The 25,957-nt window shown below is 42.1% G+C and overlaps 1 protein-coding gene across 11 annotated transcripts in view; it reads left to right on the forward strand.

Moving 5' to 3' along the window:
* The window catches only part of BLTP1 (bridge-like lipid transfer protein family member 1), a 754,177-nt gene that overhangs the window by 548,843 nt on the left and 179,377 nt on the right, over positions 1–25,957 (forward strand). For all 11 annotated transcript variants that reach the window (XM_082243836.1, XM_082243839.1, XM_082243842.1 and 8 more), the window contains 6 exons: positions 847–1,032; positions 1,193–1,361; positions 1,964–2,175; positions 2,343–2,541; positions 24,994–25,053; positions 25,181–25,407. In XM_082243836.1, coding sequence (XP_082099962.1) covers positions 847–1,032; positions 1,193–1,361; positions 1,964–2,175; positions 2,343–2,541; positions 24,994–25,053; positions 25,181–25,407 — 1,053 coding nt within the window. The remainder of the gene's footprint in view (positions 1–846; positions 1,033–1,192; positions 1,362–1,963; positions 2,176–2,342; positions 2,542–24,993; positions 25,054–25,180; positions 25,408–25,957) is intronic.

A 25,957-nucleotide genomic window follows, 5' to 3' on the forward strand; every position in this document is an offset into this window, starting at 1 on the left:
AACAATATATAGCCTGAACAGGACCCTTAAAGAAGAAGTATGGCCACTGCTTTTTTGACTATACTTCTCCTATGGATCACAGGAGTGCAGTTTGTTTTGCACTGCTTTGACCCATTTTCAGCCTGTAGCGGGCTAAAGTCCACTGTTAGCAATTGTTACTCAGCTGGTTCAGGCTGGGGAAAGATCCTGACTTTATAGTTTTGATCTACCCAGATGCCTGGACTGGCAGCTGGCTCAGCCTCTTAGCTGCGCCTCTGGTAGGCCGAGCCAGCTACTCCCTCCCCTCCCTATCCAAGTGCTCCAGTGAGTACTGGAGGGGTAGAGGAGAGAGCCGATGACTTGACAGGTACAGCTCTCTGCTCGAAATGGAGGGCAGAACTGAGCATTCAGTGGTGGTTGATCACTCCGTTCTCAGTGCAGAGGTGGCGGGGAACAGATGCAGCATCGGATCAATGCTGCACCCAGCTAGGTGAATACAAAGGTTTTTTTTTTTTTTTTAATAACACATACTTCTTCACCGGTTATCATTTTACTGAAAGCTGCACTTTTAAAGATATTGAAAACAACATTTGGAGCTCCATTTAAACAGCATTTTTTTTCTACTTTCAACTTATGTTTGGGAGAAACCAGTGGATCATTGAGCCTAAGCATCCCACATAACAGGACTATCCTTTTGTGATAGATTTTAAAAACAAATGTGCTCAGTTTTTAAGCATGTTTTTTTGTTTGATGTTTTTTCCTAGAATATAACCGTGCATTCCCGTTGTTCTTATTTACAAGATTGACTGCATCCTGACAGATAACACTGATAATTAAATATTGGATTTATGGTTGTTTATTCTATAGGGCATCCAAGTGACAGCTACAACTCCCTCCATGAGGGCAGTCAGATTTGAGACCGGTCTGATAGAACTGGAGTTGTCGAATCGAATTCAGACAAAAGCCTTACCTGGAAGCAGTAGCTATCTAAAGCTTTTTGGCAAATGTCAAGTTGATTTGAACTTGGCTCTTGGACAAATTGTGAAACATCAAGTAAGCAACTTTAGATTTAGTTAATGTAATAGTTTTCGTTTGTTTTTTTAAGTACATGGTGAATTTCCTATTTACCCTACCATAACTTGTCTAGACTTTTATTTTGTTGCAGTCATCCTTACATGCCTTTTCCTAAATGTTAATATTGTGACCCATGCAGGTTTATGAAGAGGCTGGATCAGATTTTCATCAAGTTGCCTATTTTAAAACCCGCATAGGCTTGCGTAATGCACTGCAGGAGGAGATCAGCGGCTCTACAGGCAGAGAAGCAGTGCTTATTACCTTGAGTAGACCCATTGTCTATGCACAGCCTGTAGCCTTTGACAGAGGTACTAGCAGCTGCCTTTCTATTTCTGTCTACCTTTCACAATAAGTGTAGAGTACCCTAAACAATACTTTACTTACCTCAGGTGTATAAAAACATGTTTGAAAACAAGAGGCTGATTTTCTTAGCTTATTTCAGTCATACCCAGGTGTTTGTTCATAATTTGTTCCTAAACACATGGCAACCTTTTTATTCTGTACAGTTCTCTTGCTGACACTCACACTTTATAAAGCCTGCTAATGTTTATTTTATTTTTTTTCTATAATCCTTTTAAAACATTTAAATTCTTGCAGCCCTGCTGGTTACTTGCAGTTATTTTTATATTCTGCATTTTACAAAATGTGTTTTTATTTTTCCCAATTGATGGTTCCTTTCCTTAAATTGCTACAGTTTACATTTTTAAATTATTTTTTTTTCAATAATACTTTTTGTAGTCTCTTAAAAACAAAGACTTTTTGCTTCTTTTTTTTACCCTGACTATGTTTCCCATATCTACATCCTGAAGAAATTTCCCAGTTAATGAACTGGATAAGTATGACTAAGTTTTATCATTTATTTTTCATAATGACATATAAAGTGACTATTAATTTGTATCTCTGTTGAAAGCTGTGCTATTCTGGCTGAATTACAAGGCAGCATATGATAACTGGAATGAGCAGCGAATGGCACTAAACAAGGATATTCACATGGCAACAAAGGAAGTAGTAGACATGCTGCCAGGAATTCAACAGACATCTGCCCAAGCACTTGGAACTCTTTTTCTCCAACTCACAGTCAATGATTTGGGGATATGTTTACCCATCACCAATGCACCACAGGTATTGAGCTCAGCACCATCCTTCAATGTTTTAACCTTTATTATAAACGAATGTGTAATAGTTTATATAATCATATGCGGGATAAACATACAATAAGTGATTTGTTATGCTTAGCCTTTTCATTACCTCATTCGTTTTACAATCAAGTTCTGTTTTGTTTCTACCAGGCAAATCACACTGGTGACTTTGATACAGGCTCTGCTTTGGTACTGACCATTGAAAGTACTTTGATAACAGCATGCTCATCAGAGTCTCTGGTGAGCAAAGGGCACTTTAAAAACTTCTGCATTCGTTTTGCTGATGGATTTGAGACCTCTTGGGATGACTGGAAACCAGAAGTCAGAACAGATCTAGTGATGAATGCATGTAAGCATGTTTCTCTGTTTATTTGTTAACATAGACACAAAATGACAAGTAATAAGTAGGCATTCTACCTGGATGTGTACACCTTTTTTGTACAAACTATTCAGCCTGGACTGTTAAAGTGGTGGTAAAGTTGTGTGTGAAATTTTTATCTACAGGTAAGCGTATATTAAAGCTTACTTGTTGGTAAAATTAATATCTCCTAAACGCGCACCGTTTAGGAGATATTCCACGCAGAAGCCGCCGGTGACGTTACTGGCACATGCGCTCTGAAGGAACGGTATACTGTCTGTGCTGTAAACAGTGACTGCACAGGAGCAATGTCATTGTGGCTCGGCCAGTCAGATGGCCGCAGCCCGCGAACCTGGAAGGAAGACTGAGGGAAGACAGGGCACTGCTTGAGGGCTTCATTTTAAGGTAAGTCTCTCATAATGTGTTAGTATGCATACTAGCACAATATGACATTGCCTTGCAGGGTGAATTTTATTTTTTTACAAACATCACTACTGATTTAAACCCAAATTACCCCTGTTTTTTTTTCCCTTTGAAGCCTAGCACTTCATTGGAAACGTTGGTGTTTTTTCAGAAGATACACTCATTAAAGTATGATTGTAGAATTTACTTAAAAATATTTAATGTCAGGTCTTTTACATGTTTACATAGCTGATGAACCATATTTTGACTGGTTGTATTTTTTATGCAAATTTGAAAATTATATCTATAGTGGCTAAAGTTACACAAGCATTTATGTATAGGGAATTATGCCATTTAACAGAAACTATATAGGTGTTAATTAAATTGTTTTATATGTTTACAAAATCAGCTCTTGGACATTTTGAATTGTTTATATATTTTGGAAAGTCACTTAGAGTGTAAAGGTGAATGGGTACCAAAAAGCCCCCAGTGCTCTTTTCCTTTTATATTATATATATCGGTGAAGTTGAAGGCACAGGTCTGTACTAGAGGGGCTATGCTGCCCTTGAAACTGGGAAAGGAGGTTTATGTGTGTTGGGATCGGGATGTACATGAAAGACCTCTGGGTATTCTGGGGTGGGATCTCAGTGGACTGGAAACAAAATTCTCCTTGTGAAAGTGGCACTTTGCTTTATTATTATATAAGATAGGAAGGGACGGAGTAGATAAAACTTGTGATATTTTCAGGGTGCCCTAAATTTCATATATACCATGAATAAATAAAACCACTGCGGCCTAAACCCACGTTGGACTGTGGGAAAGGTAGTGAGAAAAGTAACAGCACCGATTCGTCCAAAATGGACGGGTACCTCCACAACTGGTGAACACCTGAGCAGTCTAAAAGGGAAACTCAGGGGGACCGAGTCACCCTGAAAAAGTAGTTGTAAACAGAGGACCAACCACGGTATCTAATTCAAATCTCTTTTTGAAAAATTCCTATCAGTCAGAGACAAAAATGGAAATATAAAACCCCCAATGACCTCAATAAAAGCAAGCAGACAACATTGTCACACTACACATAGTCCTCATGGGCCCCATGCACGCACTAATAACACCAACTAACAGACTAGACAACAGACTAGGCAATCTCCACTAGAAAGCAAATGATGGAAAATGCCAATTCAGGGCAGTAATCATTCAGAGCTGCCCCAACGGTATCGGGCTGCTTCCAGATGCACAATGATAAGTTAAATAAGTTCAAACTTGTGGCTGTTCATGTGGCCAGTATCAAAATTGGATGGACCCAATGACCGATGTCGCTTATGTAGAGAAAATCATTATTTCTCTTTTGTTGATTGACAGACACAGCTCCTGTCATTCTTGACCATCGAGTTATGCTGCCCCCTACAGGAGTAGGACACTAGACAGAAAAAAACCTGGCTACACTTATGGGCAGTCCCAGGGGGTATACTCCCTCTCCCTGCTATAGTCACTCAGTTTTTTTGGCCTAGTCAGGAGTACGGTCCTAGTTCCTTGCTGGGATCTTTGGTCCTGGCAAAATTTTTTAGATAGAAAATGTTTTCCTCGTGGATTTTTCCTGTGAGATCTACTATCAACTGGCAGACTGAGCGACAGGCTGGATAATCTAGATCCAGTGGTCACTCCAGTCATTCCAGCGCGCAGGCATCAGCACTACGCTAGGTCATCCGTGACATAGCCCCACTGCACGAGGGCTGGACCTGCGAGTTAAACGCCTCGTGAGGTCGCATACGACCTGGCCCCGGCTTGAGTCACAGCGTTCCTCCTGGCAGATAGCCCCCCCCCCCCATTTCAGTGGAGAGGAGGACTCTGGAGCGGTGCCTACCTGGTTCCTGGTATGGTGAGTAGCTGTCCCCCCTCTACCCCTGGAGGGTTTTGGGGGGCACGTGGGCCCCTTCTTGGGACGGTCGGACCCCCAGGTTCCCCTCCTTTCCACAGGCACCCCCCCTTGTCAAGTCCCCCACCCTCCACATACGCTAGGGATGTATTTTTTTTTTTGGGTGATCTGGCCACCTTCCAAGGGTGGGGTCAGAGCGCTAATGATGATGGGGGTTGGGGGGGTGCGCCGCCAGTGGCCAGATGATCAATTGTGCGGGGGGGGGGGTTGTACCTGGTGGGGGCTCCTGCCAGGGCCCCCCATCCTGCCTGGTTCTGTCCTGAGGCTCCCTGTATGCCTCACGTTGCTGCCATTTTTTTTTGTTGCCTGTGTGTTTCTATACACAGCGGACATGTTTGTGTAGTCTGGTGGCCTTTTTTTTGTGGTTTACCATTGCAAATAGCAGCAGCCATGACAGTGAAGCCCGGTGGGAGCCCCTCCTTATCCCCTGGTGCTGACTTCTGGATCACTTAGCTTCCTGATCGCCGCACGTGTAGTGCAGAATTTTCTGGTGCTTGCAGGTGCCTGTGTCGGCGGGTGGTGAGTCTGGTGGGGTCCTCTCCCTCTCTGCTAAGGATTGCTCTGTACCTTGTGTTTTGTGACCGGGTGGTGCTGCCGACGTGGTGGGGGTTGTCCCTTAGCAGTGTGTTACACTTTTGTGGGGTCACCCTGGTGACTCATGGAGTCCTTACAGCATGTTTTCCCACCTAAACCCCTCCCGGTCCCACCCATCCATCCATGCACGGACATTGATTCTGGAGTCCCTTGTGTCCCGGGTGGAGGCGGCTTGTGGGCGATGGGCTAAAAAAAAGCTCTGTCTGCGACCACACGCCTGGAATCCTCTGATAGTGAGGATGATTCCTCCACATCTGCCAATGCACACGAAAAAGGCGCTGGTGTATCTGTGCGTGAGACCCTGAAGATGGAGGACGCGGCTGAAGCTCCGACGGAGGAGCAGGTATCCTTTCCCTCCCTATTTTGACAGAATTTTTCGCTAAAGAGTGGGGATGTCCAAAGTGTCTCAGTGGGGTTCCTAAGTGCTTTACTAGGTGTTACCCCTTTGAGGAGTCCCTTCTTAAGAAGCGGACTGTGCCAGCGGTGGTGGACCCTCAGGTTTCCAGATTAAACATGGCAACCATGTTTCCGGTGGAAGAGTCCCCGACTTTTAACAATCTCAATAAAAAAGTTGGCGCTTCTGTGGTCCGCTTCTGGTATGGTTTTTTGGGGTTTTGGTGCCTCAAACCAAAGATAGTGGGACTTTAAGGGCAAGTAATGAAAAGAAGTGTTCAGTAGCGGTAAAATTCCAACAATTTATTAAAAAAGCTTTACAAGGTAATAGACAGGTTTGTAGTGGATGGGTTAAAGGCCCATCAGTGAAGAGGTGAGGAGTTGATGAAGGATCAAGTAACAAGGTGAGAATGGTGATTTTTGGAACATTTATCTCTGTTGTTCCATGCTTCATTGTTCAGGCTTGGAATGTGTCAGAGATAATATCCGAAAACATCCTACGCTTTTTGGCTGGGTAACAGTATAAGTGCCTTTTATCAAGGATTGGTCGCCATGTCTGAAAATACAATAATTTTTGTTTTAAATACACATATGCAGACCAAAACGGAATTGGTGCAACGTGACTTGGTACATACATATTGCTTTTTCGTCTGATCCATGTATGTAGGCTGGTTCCCTCTGGTCCCTGAATCGCATAAAGAACTTTATGCTGCTTCTGCAGATAGTATATATATGGGGTAAGTTGAAAAATGTTTATAGGGTCCTTTAAAAGTATATATATATATATGTATGTGAATTCATATTGTACTCACAAGCTAATTCTCATAAATTAGCTATGCTGGTGGAATCCTAGGTCTCCCTGATTCCCATCAAGCAGGTAAGTGTGTGACTAATGAAAAAAGGAAAAACGATAAACATTTCATAGATTTATGGTGATTAGTTTTATTGTGAGGAGTCAAAAGGGTACCGGTGAGGAAACAAACTCCTGTTGTTATTATAGGAGTTTCAAAGTAGTTTCCACTGTTCCACTCACTTTTTGTAGTCTTGCAAGCAAGGTGAAGGTCCGGTTTGGCAGCGCTTCTCAGGATGTGCCTCTGTCACTCTCACAGAGGGAAGTGATATCCTGAGCAGTTCCCCGGCCTTATATAGTGATTCGCTCATGCGCAGTGCTGCGCTGCGCGATACCACATGTCACGGCTGTGACGTGGCAGCTTCCCAGTGCGCTTGCGCTGGGAGAGGCTTGGTGCGCACCTGGGATGCCGTGTAGCCGTGACAGGCTATGCTGGCCGCCGGCACGTACAGTAGAGCTGAAACCCCGGGGAGGGGAATCAGAGGGGGGTAATAAGTACCATCCTTTTTCTCCTTTAGCCCCGGTCTTGGGGTACCGGGGCTTTCCGTGCCGGATGCGATTTAAAAAGGATCAGAGGGGCGGTCATTTCATGGTATCGACTTAACATAAGAATACAGCATAATAAATATTTATGGAAATCATTAGTATTGGGTCATATAAATTTATAATAATTGTGGAATATAGGAGACCTATTTCTAGTTATACATTTCTAGTATTAACAGCAGTTAAATACAAAGGTGGGAAGTGACACAAAATGTGTCTGGGTCGGCTTGCTGGTAGGGGGAGAGAGGATGGCCCGGGTTGGACATAGGAGGTGCATCCCATGGAACTGGGTGTATCTCATATTGGTTGTTTTAACAAGGATTAGAGGATTTTCTGTCATAGGTACGGCCCATAAAGGGTCTCTGGAGGGGTGTCTAACTGTATTATTAGACATTTGTTTTTTTGAAAGGGAGAAGTTCAGGATTATGGGTGTTTGTTTTCCATTGGTTTAATCCTAAGACTTAAGTAGGAGGTATATTTGAGGTATAGATATGATGTAGGTGTCCCTTTTATGGGGGTACCCTACCGGTCAATTTTTTTACTGGATTAAATTAAGGAATGTGTTACAGAATTGTGCAAGAATTCTTGGTTTGATAAGGATAGATTGTGAGACTAATTGGGGGTCACAAAAGAGCTAGATCAAGGGTTTGGGTGAATGGATCATGTTTTGTTTCTAATGAAATTAATCCGTTTTTCCTGAGGCAAAGCCTTCAAGGAATGGGCGGACACTTTAAGGCCAGGTGGTAGTGTTGCTTTTAACAGTCTAATCCAGTGCATTTGTAACGCTTCTGCGTTTTATGTATAATGTGGATTTACAGCTGCAGAAATATTCCACTTCAGTAGTCATGTAGAGAAACGCTGAGACACCAATCCCAACTCCCAAGACTCATCATGTATGGATAGTCTCAATTCAGCAAGTAAATACACACACTCAATAAGATGTTCCTAGAGTGACTTATATGTATAGTAATATAGTGATGATAGGCTGAAGAGACAGGTTGGGTATAGATGGTAGATGACAGACACTTGAAAGGAATGTTCTTGAAAGTAAGATAGTAGCAGATGGGATGCAGATAGGTTTAGCAATCATGTATGGTAGCAGATGATAGAGTAGCAGGTGAGCATACAGGATAGACCAACCCAGTGCAAGAGCAGATGGTATTAGGCTCAAGAGCTAGCAATCTTAGTTAGTGCAGATGTAGTAATAGTCCTTAGTATGCAGAGCTAGATAGTGTAAGCTTTAGTATAAAGGTTATAGAGGTTTCCCCTGTGGGGTACTTATCACTAGTAGCAATGTAGTAGAGGAGAGGTTCGGCAAGAGCGGATGATCCGGTAACGGGATACAGGGATCAGCAGCGTGGTTCCGATAGCGAGGTATGCTTGCAAGCATGAGAGCTTCAAGGCAGATTATGCAGCGTTGAACGAACATGTGAGTGAGACCGCCGGAGGTTGAAATAGCCGCTCCAGCGGCGCTCAGTGATGACAGCATCGGTCTTAAAGGTGTATGCGCACCTTACCAAAAGAGAATGGTGGGGCGCATACACTTAGGAAAAGTGGAATTAGGGTACCAAAGGTACCAGAACATTACAGTACCCCCCCCCCCTTAAGGCCGGCTCCTGAAGGCCTCTGGAGCTGGTTTGTCTGGGTACTTCACATGAAAGTTGCGGATTAATCTAGGGGCATGTATGTCAGAGGTGTTTAGCCAGGTGTCGTCTTGGGGCCCATAGTTCTTCCATCGAACTAAGTATTGAAGTTTTCTTCTGTGGATACGAGAATCCAGAATCTCTTTTATCTCATATTCTTCTCCACCTTCAACTTGTACAGGAGGAGGAAGTGGGATAGTAGGCCTTATTCCTTGGTCAGGAACATGGGGCTTCAGTAGCGACACATGGGAAATGGGATGTATTTTGAGGTCTATTGGCAATGTAAGCTGTACTGCAGCTTTTCCAATAAGTTTCTTGATTGGGAAAGGTCCCAAGAAGAGAGGTCCAAGCTTTTTGCTAGGGATTTTCAGTCTTAAATTTTTTTGTTGAGAGCCAAACGAGGTCCCCAATAGCATACTGAGGAGAAGGTCTTCTGCGAAGATCATAGTACTTCTTTTGTTGACTGTGAGCGCGTGCAATGGTAGTATTAAGCAAACCCAGAGAGTCCTTTATTTGGGTAAGATAGTCTGAGGCTACTGGGTTATTTGAAGGAAGGATGCGTGGTGGAAGAATAGAGGGATGAAACCCATAGTTCAAGTAGAACGGACTCTGCTTGGTTGTACTGTGGGTTGCGTTGTTGTAGGCAAATTCTGCCAGAGGGAAAAGATCCACCCAATCATCCTGTTGGTAAGAAGTGTAACAACGTAAATATTGCTCGATGCATTGGTTGACTCTTTCAGTCTGTCCGTTGGTCTGTGGATGGTAAGGAGAAGTGAGCTTCCGCTCAATTCGTAGTATGTGACATAGTTCTTGCCAGAACTTGGAAATAAATTGTGATCCACGGTCAGACAGAAGAGTTTTTGGGATACCATGTAACTTAAAGACATGTTTCATCAGGAGTTCTGCCGTTTGTTTGGACGAAGGTAGTCTGCGAATAGCAATGAAATGTGCCATCTTTGTCAGATGGTCCACTGACACCAAGATGGTATTAAATCCTTTGGAAGGAGGTAGTTCTTCTATAAAGTCCAAGGACACAACTTCCCATGGAGTTTGGGGTATTGGTAGACTGCATAGTAGACCGGATGGTCTCGTAGTGTCAATTTTGGACCTGGCACAGACATTGCATGAAGAGACGAATTTTTGTATAGATGTTTTCATGTCAGGCCACCAGAATTGTCTGGTAATCAGATTAAGAGTCTTTGTCATACCCATATGTCCTGCCATAGGCACATCATGCGATAATTCCAAAATCTTGGTGCGCATGGTAGGTGGTATGTAAAGTTTGTCGTTGTAGTAGAGGAAGCCTTCTGCATCGGTATTTAGTTGTGGTGGGGGTGAATCCAAACTTATACCATGCAAAACCTCTTCCTTCAAAGAACGGACAACTCCAATAATACGCTTGTGAGGTATTATAGGAACGGAAGGGATTTCAAAGTAGTTTTCTTCAGTTAGTTGTGATAGTGCATCCGCCTTTTTGTTCTTATCTGCAGGTGTGTAGGTCACTAGGAAGTTAAACCTTAGAAAGAATAGTGACCATCGTACCTGTCGGTGAGAGAGAGTTTTGTTAGTCTGAAGATATTGAAGATTTTTATGGTCCGTGTATATAAGTATTGGTAATCGGGTGCCTTCGAGTAGATGTCGCCAATTCTCCAGAGCCAATTTTATAGCAAGCAGTTCCTTTTCACCCACGGGGTAATTTACCTCTGGACTGCTTAAGGATTTAGAAAAGAAGGCGACTGGCTGGAGTGGTGAAGTGTTAGTTGGTCGTTGGGAGAGTATTGCTCCTACTGCCATGTTTGACGCATCTACTTCCAGAATGTATTGGAGGGATGGGTCTGGATGGCGTAGTATGGGAGCAGAAGTAAACCTTGTCTTTAACAGGTGAAAAGCTTTATTTGCTTCATCTGACCATTTGAATAATCTCTTAATGCTAGTGAGCTGTGTGAGGGGTCTCACAATAGCAGAGAAGTTCCTGATGAATTTCCTGTAGAAATTAGAAAATCCAAGGAATCGCTGTAGCGCCTTGCGGGTGGTTGGTGTAGGCCAATCCTGAATGCAGGATATCTTACTCATGTCCATCTTGATTCCTGTTTTGGATATGATGTAGCCTAGAAACAGTACCTCTTCTTTATGAAACAAGCATTTTTTCAGTTTCACGTATAGGTTGTGTGCAAGCAATCTCGATAATACTAGTCTTACATGTCTTATGTGTTCAGACAAGGATCGTGAATATATAAGTATATCGTCCAGATATACCACAACACAGACATCTAGTAAGTCTCTGAAAATATCGTTTATAAATCGTTGAAAGGCTGCAGGGGCGTTGCATAGCCTGAATGGCATTACAAGATATTCGAACAATCCGTATCTGGTTCTGAATGTAGTCTTCCACTCGTGTCCATCACGGATTCAAATGAGATTGTATGCCCCTTTCAGGTCCAATTTTGAAAAATAGGTAGCTCCACGCACCTGCTCAATGAGCTCAGGGATAAGCGGTAGAGGATAGCGATCTTTTATTGTAATAGCATTCAATTGCCTATAGTCGATGATAGGCCTGAGACTTGAGTCCTTATTGCGGACAAAAAAGAGTCCTGCTGCTGTGGAAGAAGTGGAAGGTCTAATAAAACCTTTTTTCAAATTCTCATCCAAATATTCTTTGAGATGGGAAAGTTCATCCTGTGAAAGAGGATAAACATGACCGAACGGCAATTTGCTATTTGGGAGTAGATCAATACTACAATCATAGTCTCGATGGGGAGGTAGTGCTTGAGCATTTTTCTCAAGAAAAACCTCAGAGAGATCCTGATAACATAGTGGTGCAATCTCATCTGTCACCACAGACAGGATCTTCCCGGAAGACGGGAGGTTACACGTACCCTCGCAATAGCAAGAGAGGAAGGCCAGGGTCCGTTCCTTCCAATCTATGGTTGGTTGATGTGTGTGTAACCAGGGAAGTCCCAAAACAATGGGAAAGTGGGGTGAAGGTATTAGATCGAAGGTAGTGGTCTCCATATGAGACCCGTTAGTAGTGACTAGGAGTGCCTGTGTCTGATCAGTGATCGGACCAGAGGATAAAGGAACACCGTTAATTAGACTCACTGAGACAGGTTTAGGTTTAGAAATAATAGGGACTTTATTTAAAGTAGCAAAACGTATGTCAATATAATTTCCACAAGATCCTGTGTCAATCATGGCCTTAGTAGTAATCCTGTTCTGGTCCCACTGTAATGTTAAGCAAACAAAAATGTAAGGGTTAATAATTGAAGTTGTCAATCCCCCTAGGAGGACATGTGAAGACTCACCCCTCTTTTTGTAGAAGGACATGTGAAGACTAGGGGACAGACGTTTATCTTGTGATCCGGGGATGCACAGTACAAGCAGAGATTACCAGATCGTCTTCTGGCTCTTTCCACAGTTGATAGAGGTGGGCGTATGGTTCCTACCTCCATAGGAGTGGGGTCATCGGCCGAAATCCGAGAAGAACTGGATAATGGCATTCCCATTTTTTCAGCCTTTCTTTCTCGTAGTCTTCTATCTATGGTGATACTGATTCGTATCAATGCATCCAGGGTTTTTGGCAGATCCGCTCGGGCGAGCTCGTCTTTAACGGCCTCTGATAGGCCAAGCCTAAATTGAGTTTTCAGAGATGCATCATTCCATTCTGAATCAAGGGTCCATCTCTTGAATTCAAAGGCTTCCACAGGTCTCCTACCTTGTTTCAAGGACCTTAATTGAAGATCGGCAGTACTCTGCCTATTGGGATCATCATATAGGCTAGTAAGTTCTGCTAGAAATAAGGCATAGGATTTGAGAAGCTGATCGTTTTTCTCAAAAAGAGAGTCTGCCCAGGCCCGAGGATCGCCTGTTAGGTAAGAAATAATAGTACAAACCTTAATGTGATCAGTAAGGTAGGTACGGGGTTTTAGCAAGAAAAGTAACTCACATGCGTTTTTAAATTCGCGAAATTTTTTGCGATCGCCTGTAAATACCAAAGGAGGATTTATTTTGGGTTCAGGGGACTGAGCAGTGGTAAGTTGTGTCAGTCTGGTTACCTGCTGCGTCAGAGCCTGATTTTCTTCTCTTAATTCAGCAAGTGCGTGTATTAACGCAGTTACTTGCTGTTTTAATTGTGTCACCTGAGTGGTTATTTCTGCTGAATCCATTTGAGGTTCGTTCAATCTGTAACGCTCCTGCGTTTTATGTATAATGTGGATTTACAGCTGCAGAAATATTCCACTTCAGTAGTCATGTACAGAAACGCTGAGACACCAATCCCAACTCCCAAGACTCCTCATGTATGGATAGTCTCAATTCAGCAATAAATACACACACTCAATAAGATGTTCCTAGAGTGACTTATATGTATAGTAATATAGTGATGATAGGCTGAAGAGACAGGTTGGGTATAGATGGTAGATGACAGACACTTGAAAGGAATGTTCTTGAAAGTAAGATAGTAGCAGATGGGATGCAGATAGGTTTAGCAATCATGTATGGTAGCAGATGATAGAGTAGCAGGTGAACATACAGGATAGACCAACCCAGTGCAAGAGCAGATGTATTAGGCTCAAGAGCTAGCAATCTTAGTTAGTGCAGATGTAGTAATAGTCCTTAGTATGCAGAGCTAGATAGTGTAAGCTTTAGTATGAAGGTTATAGAGGTTTCCCCTGTGGGGTACTTATCACTAGTAGCAATGTAGTAGAGGAGAGGTTCGGCAAGAGCGGATGATCCGGTAACGGGATACAGGGATCAGCAGCGTGGTTCCGATAGCGAGGTATGCTTGCAAGCATGAGAGCTTCAAGGCAGATTATGCGGCGTTGAACGAACATGTGAGTGAGACCGCCGGAGGTTGAAATAGCCGCTCCAGCGGCGCTCAGTGATGACAGCATCGGTCTTAAAGGTGTATGCGCACCTTACCAAAAGAGAATGGTGGGGCGCATACACTTAGGAAAAGTGGAATTAGGGTACCAAAGGTACCAGAACATTACAGCATTTCAATTTGTAATAGTGTCTTATTCCAATCCCCTCCTCTTGTTGGGATACGAATTCGGTCAAGGGCCATGAATATCATTTTAGGCATTTTATAATTTTGGTCATATGCGACATGTCTTCCAAGAGGGACATAATAGTTGCCAATCCGCATGCTCTGTAGGTGTTTATTAACCCTTTTTCCGAATTCCTGTCGGGTTTTACCTACATAAAAAGAGCCACATTCACATGATACAAGGTAGAATATTCCTTAGGTCTTGTAATTAGTGAAATGTTTGGGTCTGAAGGTATCTCCGTTTGGTAGTATCGTGGTTGTGGATTTGCAGATGACTGAGCATTGAGCACAACTTCCACACGGGAAGGTGCCCTTCGTCTTACATGGATCCTTTCTTGATCCTTCTTTGTGTTCGCTGTGTACCAAAGTTTGTTTAAGTGATCCAGCTTTCCTGAAAGTGATCACGGGATTATCTGGTACCAATTCCCTGATGTTTGGGTCTTCCTTGAGTATTGGCCAGTGTTTTTTTAGTATGTTCCTTATTTTTTTATGCTCGTTAGTGTACCTCATGATTATTCTCGTGGTTTGTTCCTCTTTGCTGTGTTCTGGGTTTTTGTTCCCTTTAAATAGGATTTGCTCTCTGTCTCTTTTTTTTCACCCTATTGAAGGCTTTCCTTGGTGATGTTTTTGTGTAGCCCCTTTGTATGAGGCGCTCAGTAAGGGCGTCCGCTTCAATCTGGAAATCCTCTGCGTTGGTGCAGTTCCTTTTTAATCTCAAGAATTGGCTGTATGGAATGGATTTTTTAAAGGGATGTAGGATGGAAGCTGGAGGCGTGCAGTATTGTGTTGCCTGCGGTTTCCTTTCTATAGAGGGTTGTCATAACTTTTCCGGTCTCATTTTTGTAGATCCTGGTGTCTAGGAAGGAAACTCACGTTTTACTGAAGCTCATGGTGAAATACATGTTGTACTCATTTTTGTTCATCTCTTTAAGACAATCATATTCTCCAGTCCATTCCACATAATCAGAATGTCGTCTATGTATCTTTGCCAGATCATGATGTTGTTGACATATCCATTATTCTCGTCTTTGGCCAGAAACTCTTTTTCCCACATCCCTAAGTAAACGTTTGCATAGAAAGGGGCACAACTAGTGCCCATGGCGACTCCACACGTTTGGAGATGGTATGTGCCTCAGAATGAAAAAACTATGTGATTGAGGATAAAGTCCAGCATGTCTACGATTAAATCGTTACATTTTTTATTGTGTTGGCTTTGTTGGCCCAGTGTTTTTTGGACTGCTTAGAGTCCTTTATTGTGTGGAATATTATTGTATAACGATACAGCTGGTATCAAGGATTTTTAGGAGGTGGACGGTGTCTTTGGTGTATGAGGGTAGTTTAGTGACGTGGGGTCTAAGATACACATCAATAACTTTGAGGGGGGGTACGACGCTCAACCAAATCACATACATACATACATACATACATTAAATAAATATATACAGTATAAGTGCTAATTTTAATTAAATTTCAATTAAACTTAAATTTCAATTAAAATTGTGATTTATAAACCATACAAAGTGAAAATCTGTGCAAAAGGTGAAATAGTACATATAAGTTAAACTATTAAAGTCTCTAGTGCAAAAGGGCCAGCAAGAGATATCTCAATCACAAGGCAGCTGGTGAGTATCCTGAAGCTTGATAGTAGAGATACACTTCACCTTCACTCCTTCACCCAGTGAGTGCAAAAATGACTGCTTACCAGATTAATCGGACCCCTTGATTATAGGGGGTCACATAAGCAGTGATATCTCTCCACTGATCAAAATGGGACAATAATCCATAAATATCCTTCCGTACTAGGTATACACAGTGGAATTTTTAATGGGTCACTCTCCCTTTAAATATGAGGTATTATTCCTGTTTTCCAATTCATTGGGACATGACCCCTGATGACGTTGGCGACGTGCTGACGAAGCGCGTCTGGACGTGAGATCCTAACAGCGGAAGTTCCGGTTTGAGGTGGAACACAGATGGAACGCAGAAGTGGTGTGTCCATCGCCTGAAAACCGCAATCTCCTTGATAATGGCTTATTGAAACATGATGCCGGTCATTGTTGTGCCTCAAAAATCCCACTTTTTGACATAGTTATGCTCTTCAATACTTTAGAGTAGGGTGATCAAATGTCCCCAATTCCTGGGGACACTCCCCAACCAAAGGAAGAAACCCTGTTTTTGTAAAAAAAAAAAAAAAAAAAAACTAAGGATTTGTCAAAAAGATAAAGAGACATATGCAAATGCATAGGGAAACACATCTGAAAAATTTGATGATTTCTCCAAGACTGGAGTAAATATTGGCTCTTCTGAAACACGGAAGGCAATTTGCTAGAGGGAATAAAACATGTATTGGTGGTTCCAATTCTCAGATACCTATGAGTTTTATTATTCTATTAATTTCAGTTTAAATTAATCTGTAGCTGTTTGAGAGAGACCAAGAAGAACTGCTTCAAAACCACAAGGACAATGTGAAAGCTGAAGATGCAGACTGGATACCTAGGCACGCAGGGACCTGTAGGAACCTTTGGCTCAGGGTCACTTAATATGATTTGTATCTGCTGCCAAGGAAGCACAGGAATATTAACGCATATGTGCACTGCAGTACCTTGTTTTGACCGGTACATGGCGCAGTCAAAGTGGGCATGAATGGCAACAGAGGTGGAAGAACTTCAGTCCAGCAGGATTACTAACTGAGAGGATGAAGGGCTGGCAGCTGCACATTGAATGTGAATGGGTACCACTAATTTCTTATAACCGCAATGTCCTGACCTTCTGCCCTGCTATGACCATTTTAATGTCCTTTGTAGCCCTCTTTAGGAACAGAATAGGTTCAGTTCCATTAGGCATTTTTGGAGCTTGGGCTTGGTTGGCTGCGCTCTTTTTACAAGTAGTAAACTGTCTTACCTGCACAGTCTCTATAGCAACAGAAAACGTGTTGTCGGTGTTGTCTTTGGAAAGTAGGTAGGTTATGACAGATCCCGCTGAAAGTAAAATATTTGTTGTCTAAACTTTTGAAGTGACCCTATCCTGTGACAAAACATTCTCCTGAACAGAAATAAAGCAATTCATTTAGATTGTATGAATGTATAATACATGATTTAATAGCATAAAATACAAAAAAAAATGTTTCAGATAGATATTAAGATAGACTTTTTAACCACTTAAGCCCCGGAAGATTTTACCCCCATTCCGACCAGGGGGTATTTTGCGATTCGGCACTGCGTGACTTTAACGGAGAATTGCGCGGTCGTGCAACGCTGTACCTAAACAAATTTGGCGTCCTTTTTTTCCCCACAAACAGAGCTTTCTTTTGGCGGTATTTGATCACCTGTGCGATTTTTTGATCACGCGCTATAAACAAAAAAAGAGCGTCCATTTTACAAAAATAGCAATATTTTTCCCTTTTTTTTATATGAAATTCCCCCCAAAAAAAATGTAAAAATCAAAATTTTTTTAAATTTTCGGCCAATTTGTTTTATGCTACCTATGTTTGGTAAAAAAAATCGCAAAAAGCGTATTTTGATTGGTTTGCGCAAAAGTTATTGCGTTTCCTAACTAAGGGAAAGATTTTTGTCATTTTTGTTGTTTTTTTTTTTAACGCGTAATGGCGGCGATCTGCGATTTTTTTTGCGGTACTGCGACATTGCGGCGAACAGATCGGACCCTTGACTGACATTTTTGACACTTTTGGGGTTACCAGTGACATTTCTACAGTAATCAGTGCTATACATATGCACTGTTACTGTAAAAATACACTGGTAGTGAAGGGGTTAACTTTATTTGAGAGGGAGGGGCTGTGTGTGTCCCTAGGGGCGTGATTCTAACTGTGATTGGCTGGGGCTTCAGCTGTATGCAGAGTGATCAACGGATCTACATAGTAGATCCAGATGATCAGCTCTCATACAGCGAGGAGAATGACAGGCAGCTTGTTTACACAAGCTGCCTGACTTTCTCCCTCTCCCCCGCCGATCGCAGAGTGGCCGGCGGACATCGGGTCCGCCGGTCACACGCGCGGGGGGGTCCGTGACCACTCGGGAGCGGGAGCGCGCCTCTGGGGGCGCTCGCTCGCTCCCTAGACCCTCACAAGCTAGTGACGTAGCCCTACGTCACTTTGCCTGTGAGGGGCTGACCGCCGACGTAGATAGTCGTGCGGCGGTCGGCAAGTGGTTAAAATAAGGGGAAAAAAAAAAGTCTCTATTGCAAAAGGGCCAGCAAGAGATTTCTCTTTCTCATTCTCAAGGCAGCTGGTGAGTATCCTGAAGCTTGATAGTAGAGATGCACTTCACCTTCATCTTCACTCCTTCACCCAGTGAGTGCAAAAATGACTGCTTACCAGATATATCGGACCCCTTGATTATAGGGGGTCACATAAGCGGTGATCTCTCTCCACTGATCAAAATGGGACTATAATCCATAAATATCCTTCTGTATTGGGTATACACAGTGGAATTTTTAAATGGGTCACTCTCCCTTTAGATATGAGGTATTATTCCCGTTTTTTAATTCATTGGGACCGAAGATATGTAGAGAAAAGAAAGAGGGGCTCTCATGGCGTAGTATCAAACAGTGGACAATTTATTGAATTAAATTTGCACTTACTACAGTCATGTTTCAATAAGCCATTATCAAGGAGATCGCGGTTTTCAGGCGATGGAGACACCGCTTCCGCGTTCCACCTCAAACCGGAACTTCCGCTGTTACGATCTCACGTTCCGACGTGTTTCGTCAGCACGGCGCCAACGTCATCAGGGGTCATGTCCCAATGTATTAAAAACCGTGAATAATACCTCATATTTAAAGGGAGAGTGACCCATTTAAAAATTCCACTGTGTATACCTAGTACGGAAGGATATTTATGGATTATTGTCCCATTTTGATCAGTGGAGAGATATCACCACTTATGTGACCCCCTATAATCAAGGGGTCCGATATATATGGTAAGCAGTCATTTATGCACTCACTGGGTGAAGGTGAAGGTGAAGTGTATCTCTACTATCAAGCTTCAGGATACTCACCAGCTGCCTTGAGATTGAGATATCTCTTGCTGGCCCTTTTGCACTAGAGACTTTAATAGTTTAACTTATATGCACTATTTCACCTTTTGCATGGATTTTCACTTTGTATGGTTTATAAATCACAATTGAAATTTAATTAAAATTAGCACTTATACTGTATATATTTATTTAATGTATGTTTTTATGTGATTTGGTTGAGCGCCGTACCCCCCTCATAAAGTTATTGATATGTATCTTAGACCCCACGTCACTGTTGAAACCCCCTTTTTTTCCACACATATATTATTGTTCACATGCACCAATAATTTAATATCAATCATCATTATATTTATTTTTATTATCCTTTAGCGCAGGTTGTTTTGGTTATTAACACCAAATTTTTCCACATATCAATAACTTTGCTTGTTGATTCCGTGATGTTGCCATTTCCCGAAATTATTTGTCTACCTGGTGGGTTTTTTTGGTCTTTGTGTACCTTAGGTAAAGAGTAAAATGTGGGTACTCTTGGGTGTGTGGTTCGTATGTATTCCCACAAAGTTTGGGATATGGTTCCATTGTTGAATGCTCTGTCAGTTTTTCTGTAGAATTCCTCATTGTAGGTTTGTATCATCACGGGTGATATTTTTTTGTAGCATTTCTTGTTTTCTAATACACTCATACACATGGATCTATATTTCTCCATTATGAAGACATTCCCTCCTTTTATCCAAGGCTTTAATGGTGATTTCTTCATTATCTTTTAGTTCTTTTTGAATGTGGCTCTTTTTATGTAGGCAAAACCCGACAGGAATTCGGAAAAAGGGTAATAAAAACCTACAGAGCATGCGGATTGGCAACTATTATGTCCCTCTTGGAAGACATGTCGCATATGACCACAATTATAAAATGGCTAAAATTACATTCATGGCCCTCGACCAAATTCATATCCCAACAAGAGGAGGGGATTGGAAATAAGACACTATCACAAATTGAAATGTGCTGGATCAGACTGTTAAAAGCAACACTACCACCTGGCCTAAATGAAGCGGAAAGTTTCCTCCCATTCCTTGAAGGCTTTGCCTCAGGAAAAACTGATTAATTTCATTAGAAACAAAACATGATCCATTCACCCAAACCCTAGTGATCCACTCACCCAAACCCTTGATCTAGCTCTTTTGTGACCCCTAATTAGTCTCACAATCTATCCTTATCAAACCAAGAAGTCTTACGATTAAACCAATGGAAAACAAACACCCATAATCTTGAACTCCTCCCTTTCAAAAAACGAATGTCTAATAATACAGTTAGACACCTCCCAGAGACCCTATATGGGCCCTACCCATGACAGAAAATCCTCTAATCCTCATTAAAACAACCAATATGAGATACACCCAGTTTCATGGGATGTCCAACTCGGGCCATCCTCTCTCCCCCTACCAGCAAGCCGACCCAGACACATTTTGTGTCACTTCCCACCTTTGTATTCAACTGCTGTTGCTGTTAATACTAGAAATGTATAACTAGAAATATGTCTCCTGTATTCCACAATTATTATAAATTTATATGACCCAATACTAATGATTTCCATAAATATTTATTATGCTGTATTTTTATGTTAACTCGATACCATGAAATGACTGCCCCTCTGATCCTTTTTAAATCGCACCCGGCACGGAAATCCCCGGTACCCCAAGACCGGGGCTAAAGGAGCAAAAGGATGGTACTGATTACCCCCCTCTGATTCCCCTCCCCGGGGTTTCAGCTCCACTGTACGTGCCGGCGGCCAGTATAGCCTGTCACGGCTACACGGCATCCCAGAAGCGCACCAAGCCTCTCCCGACGCAAGCGCACTGGGAAGCTGCCGCGTCACGGCAGTGACATGTGGTATCGCGCAGCACTGCGCATGCCCGAACCACTATATAAGGCCGGGGAACTGCTCACTTCCCTCTGCGAGAGGGCCAGAGGAACATCCTGAGAAGCACTGCCAAACCGGACCTTCACCTTGCTGCAAGACTACAAAAAGTGAGTGTAACAGTGGAAACTACTTTAAAACTCCTATAATCACTACTGGAGTTTGTTTCCTCACCGGCACCCTTTTGACTCCTCACAATAAAACTACTCACCATAAATCTATGAAATGTTTATCTTTTTCCTTTTTTCATTAGTCACACACTTACCTGCTTGATGGGAATCAGTGAAACCTAGGATTCCACCAGCATAGCTAATTTATGAGAATTAGCTTGTGAGTACAATTCACATATATATATATATATATATATATATATATATACATACATACATACACAGTGCCTTGCGAAAGTATTCGGCCCCCTTGAACTTTGCGACCTTTTGCCACATTTCAGGCTTCAAACATAAAGATATAAAACTGTAATTTTTTGTGAAGAATCAACAAGTGGGACACAATCATGAAGTGGAACGAAATTTATTGGATATTTCAAGCTATTTTAACAAATAAAAAACGAAAAAATTGAGCGTGCAAAATTATTCAGCCCCCTTAAGTTAATACTTTGTAGCGCCACCTTTTGCTTCGATTACAGCTGTAAGTCGCTTGGGGTATTTCTCTATCAGTTTTGCACATCGAGAGACTGAAATTTTTGCCCATTCCTCCTTGCAAAACAGCTCAAGCTCAGTGAGGTTGGATGGAGAGCATTTGTGAACAGCAGTTTTCAGTTCTTTCCATAGATTCTCGATTGGATTCAGGTCTGGACTTTGACTTGGCCATTCTAACACCTGGATATGTTTATTTGTGAACCATTCCATTATAGATTTTGCTTTATGTTTTGGATCATTGTCTTGTTGGAAGAAAAATCTCCGTCCCAGTCTCAGGTCTTTTGCATACTCCATCAGGTTTTCTTCCAGAATGGTCCTGTATTTGGCTCCATCCATCTTCCCATCAATTTTAACCATCTTTCCTGTCCCTTCTGAAGAAAAGCAGGCCCAAACCATGATGCTGCAACCACCATGTTTGACAGTGGGGATGGTGTGTTCAGGTTGATGAGCTGTGTTGCTTTTTTGCATTGTTGCCAAAAAGTTCGATTTTGGTTTCATCTGACTAGAGCACCTTCTTCCACATGTTTGGTGTGTCTCCCAGGTGGCTTGTGGCAAACTTTAAACTACACTTTTTATGGATATCTTTAAGAAATTGCTTTCTTCTTTTTGCCACTCTTCCATAAAGGCCAGATTTGTGCAGTATACGACTGATTGTTGTCCTATGGACAGAGTCTCCCACCTCAGCTGTAGATCTCTGCAGTTCATCCAGAGTGATCATGGGCCTCTTGGCTGCATCTCTGATCAGTCTTCTCCTTGTATGAGCTGAAAGTTTAGAGGGATGGCCAGGTCTTCATAGATTTGCAGTGGTCTGATACTCCTTCCATTTCAATATTATCGCTTGCACAGTGCTCCTTGGGATGTTTAAAGCTTGGGAAATCTTTTTGTATCCAAATCCGGCTTTAAACTTCTCCACAACAGTATCTCAGACCTGCCTGGTGTGTTCCTTGTTCTTCATGATGCTCTCTGTGCTTTAAACGGACCTCTGAGACTATCACAGTGCAGGTGCATTTATACGGAGACTTGATTACACACAGGTGGATTCTATTTATCATCATTAGTCATTTAGGTCAACATTGGTTTATTCAGAGATCCTCACTGAACTTCTGGAGAGAGTTCGCTGCACTGAAAGTAAAGGGGCTGAATAATTTTGCACGCCCAATTTTCAGTTTTTTATTCGTTAAAGTTTGAAATATCCAATAAATTTAGTTCCACTTCATGATTGTGTCCCACTTGTTGTTGATTCTTCACAAAAAATTACAGTTTTATATCTTTATGTTTGAAGTCTGAAATGTGGCAAAAGGTCGCAAAGTTCAGGGGGGGGGTGAATACTTTTGCAAGGCACTGTATATATTTTGGAATCCACATGGGTGAATTGCTAAATATATACAGGAATAGGGGGTAGACATTTCATCTTTAGTAGGTTTACTTTCCCAATAGGTGTTAGGGGTAGATTCTGCCAAGCCTGCAGTCTACCTTTCAATGTTTGTAGCAGAGGGGTAACATTTAAGGTAATGAAGTCTGAAACTGAACTAGAAATATGGATGCTTAAGTATTTGACTTTATTTACTTGTAATGGGCAATTAACTGCAACCCTGCAAGACAGAGAGTGGATTTTTAGTGGGAGAATTTGGGATTTGCTCCAATTTGCCTTCAGGCCAGAGAAACCAGCAAAGGAGGTCAAAATGCACAAAGTGGCTACCAGGGACGCATCAGGGTCACGCAGAATTAATACTTGTGTCATCAGCATACAGTGCCATCTTTTCTGTCAGACTTCTGACCTGAATACCGCGCACCCCTGACGAGGCTCTCAGAGCCACTGCCAGAGGTTCAATTAACAGGGCAACGAGCCCGGGGGACATGGGATAACCTTGCCGGGTGCCCGTCTTACTGGAAAAAAGGATCAGAGAGATCAAGAGATCAGGCCATTAAGTTTAATGGCTGCAATAGGGCTATGGTATAAAATATTTATCCACTGCCTGAACCTAGAGCCAAACCCATATGCCTCTAACACTAATGCCATACACTGCCAGTTCACCGAATCAAAGGCATTTTCCAGATCTAGAAAAACAAGAACACCTCCGCTGGATATATCCGGTCCTAATTGCGTATTGGTAAAAAATCCTATGCAGGTTGATGTCAGTGGCTTTTTTTGGTCAGGAAAAATTAAGTGCTCCAAGACGGGCATGAGTCTATTCGTTAACAATTTGGTGAGTATTTTGATATCCAAATTAGGTAGAGAGATAGGTCTATAAGAGGAACTTTGAATGGAATCCTTGTCAAACTTGGCTAGCAGCACTATATGTGCCTCATAGAAAATGGGGGGAAGGGAGCCCGGCTCAAAACACTCAGTGTACAACTTAAGTAATCTTGGTAAAAGAACCTCAGCATAGTGTTATTACCACTCAATCGGAAGTCCATCCGGACCTGGTGCTTTTCCACTAGGTGTTCACCACCACCTCCCTAAAGGAAGCATTTAAAGTCTCCCTAGCCTCTTCAGGCACAGTAAGCAAGTTCAGGGGGTCTAAAATTGCCAATAGATCTGTTGCATCATAAGGGGGTATATGCGAGTAGAGGTCTGTATTAAAGAAAACAAATGTTTGTAACACATCTTCCCTGTTAATAAGCAACACTCCTAATTGGGAGGAAAGGTAAGGGATCACTGTCTGAGATGTATCTTTAGCCGTCAATAATGCTTACATCTTCCCATTTTTTTCCCCTTGTTCAAAAATCCTTCCGCACTCTGACGCAAGGAGCAGTGTGCAATGTCTTGATAATGGAGGTGCAGATCTCTCCGAACACATTGTAAATTTACCTTAGTATCTGGGGAAGGAGTAACAGCATGCTCATTTACGCATTCTCGATCTTTGTCATGCAGGCTGGCCAACATGTAGTTTTGTTCTGTCCTCACTGCTTTAATAGCTGATATGTATATCCCCTAGAAGTATCTTTAAATGCATGCTATTAAATTTGGCAGGTAAGTGACCCTTCATTAGTTTGGCAGAACGATTTTAAGTGTGGTTTAAAGATCTCCTCTACCACAGACTCTCCCACCAAGCCAGGTGACAATCGCCAGGACCTCTTAGACCCACAGTCTCCAATTTGTAGGATAATTTGCATAGGGGTATGATCAGATACACTCCCAGGAAGATATGTAGCATCAGACACCATAGATAGGAGAGTCTCATTGGCAAACGCCATATCCATTCTGGATGAGGAGGTAAACACTGCAGACAAATGCAAATAACACCTGTCCATGGGATGTTTCCACCTCCATAATTCAGTGAATCCAGCAGCCTCAGCCCACTGAGATAAATCGTGTTTAGGTGTTCGTTGTGGATTAGAGGTATCAAGGGTGTAATCTAGGATATTGTTAAAGTCACCCGCGATCAATAACTTAAAGGGAGAATGAGGTGCTAGCTTTAGAGTTTATGACTTTTATCCTTTTAACTTATTAGTAAATACTCTTGCTTTCATAGGTGTTGTGCCAGATGGAACATATGAAGTGTGTTCTCGGACAACAGGGCAAGCTTCGGCAGGTACGATTAAATTAGCATTTCCTATTATAACCTTAAGGATTTATGAAAATACAGTTTGGTTTGTACATTCTTGTGCTGAGTTTCTAAAAGAGCAGGCATTCATATCTATTTCTTTATTCAACACTAGAAAGCAATAGTGCTGGCACATGGACCCTCAATGTATTGTGGAAGATGTGTGGTATTGATGTGCATATGGATCCAAATATCGGAAAAAGGCTCAATGCCCTTGGCAACACTCTGACCACATTGACTGGAGAAGAGGACATTGACGATATTGCAGATCTGAACTCTGTAATCATGGCTGATCTCTCAGATGAAGATGAAGTTGACAGCATGTCTCCTACAGTCCATTCAGTATGTTCCCATACGACCATTATTTATATTTGTCCTGATTTTTTTCTTTCACTTCAGGCTAGCACACACAGTATGCATTTGATTGTCTAGTCAATAGGGAGGAAGGGTTAACCATGATATGCAAGTGGATATGAAATGCTGGTGGCTAGATACAATTTTTCTTCCTCTTTGACATTTCTACCTCAAGCTGTATGGCGGTTACTTAGGAAATCTAGCTCATGTTAAACCAGTAATGCCTCCAGAAATATTTGTGTACTCTTTGCTTTCTGTCTGTTCTAATACGATACCTAATCTTTTAGATGCATGGCCTACTTATTATTTAAAACTAGATTCTGTGAACCAATTGGGAGAAATATATTTTTCAGTCTTTAGGCAATGTTATGGATGCTAAAACATTCTAAACCTGCCAATGTAAAAATCTTACACACTGTTCATGGTAGTTCTCACATCTTGCTATGTATTGATAATAGGTTTGGAACGCTGGAATTAAATTTGCACTAAGGCTTACAGAAAAAAATCCAAAGCAAAGAGGATTTTGTCATACAGCTTT

This window comes from Pelophylax lessonae (assembly GCF_965119305.1).
Source record: "Pelophylax lessonae genome assembly, chromosome: 1".
Lineage (NCBI taxonomy): Eukaryota > Metazoa > Chordata > Amphibia > Anura > Ranidae > Pelophylax > Pelophylax lessonae.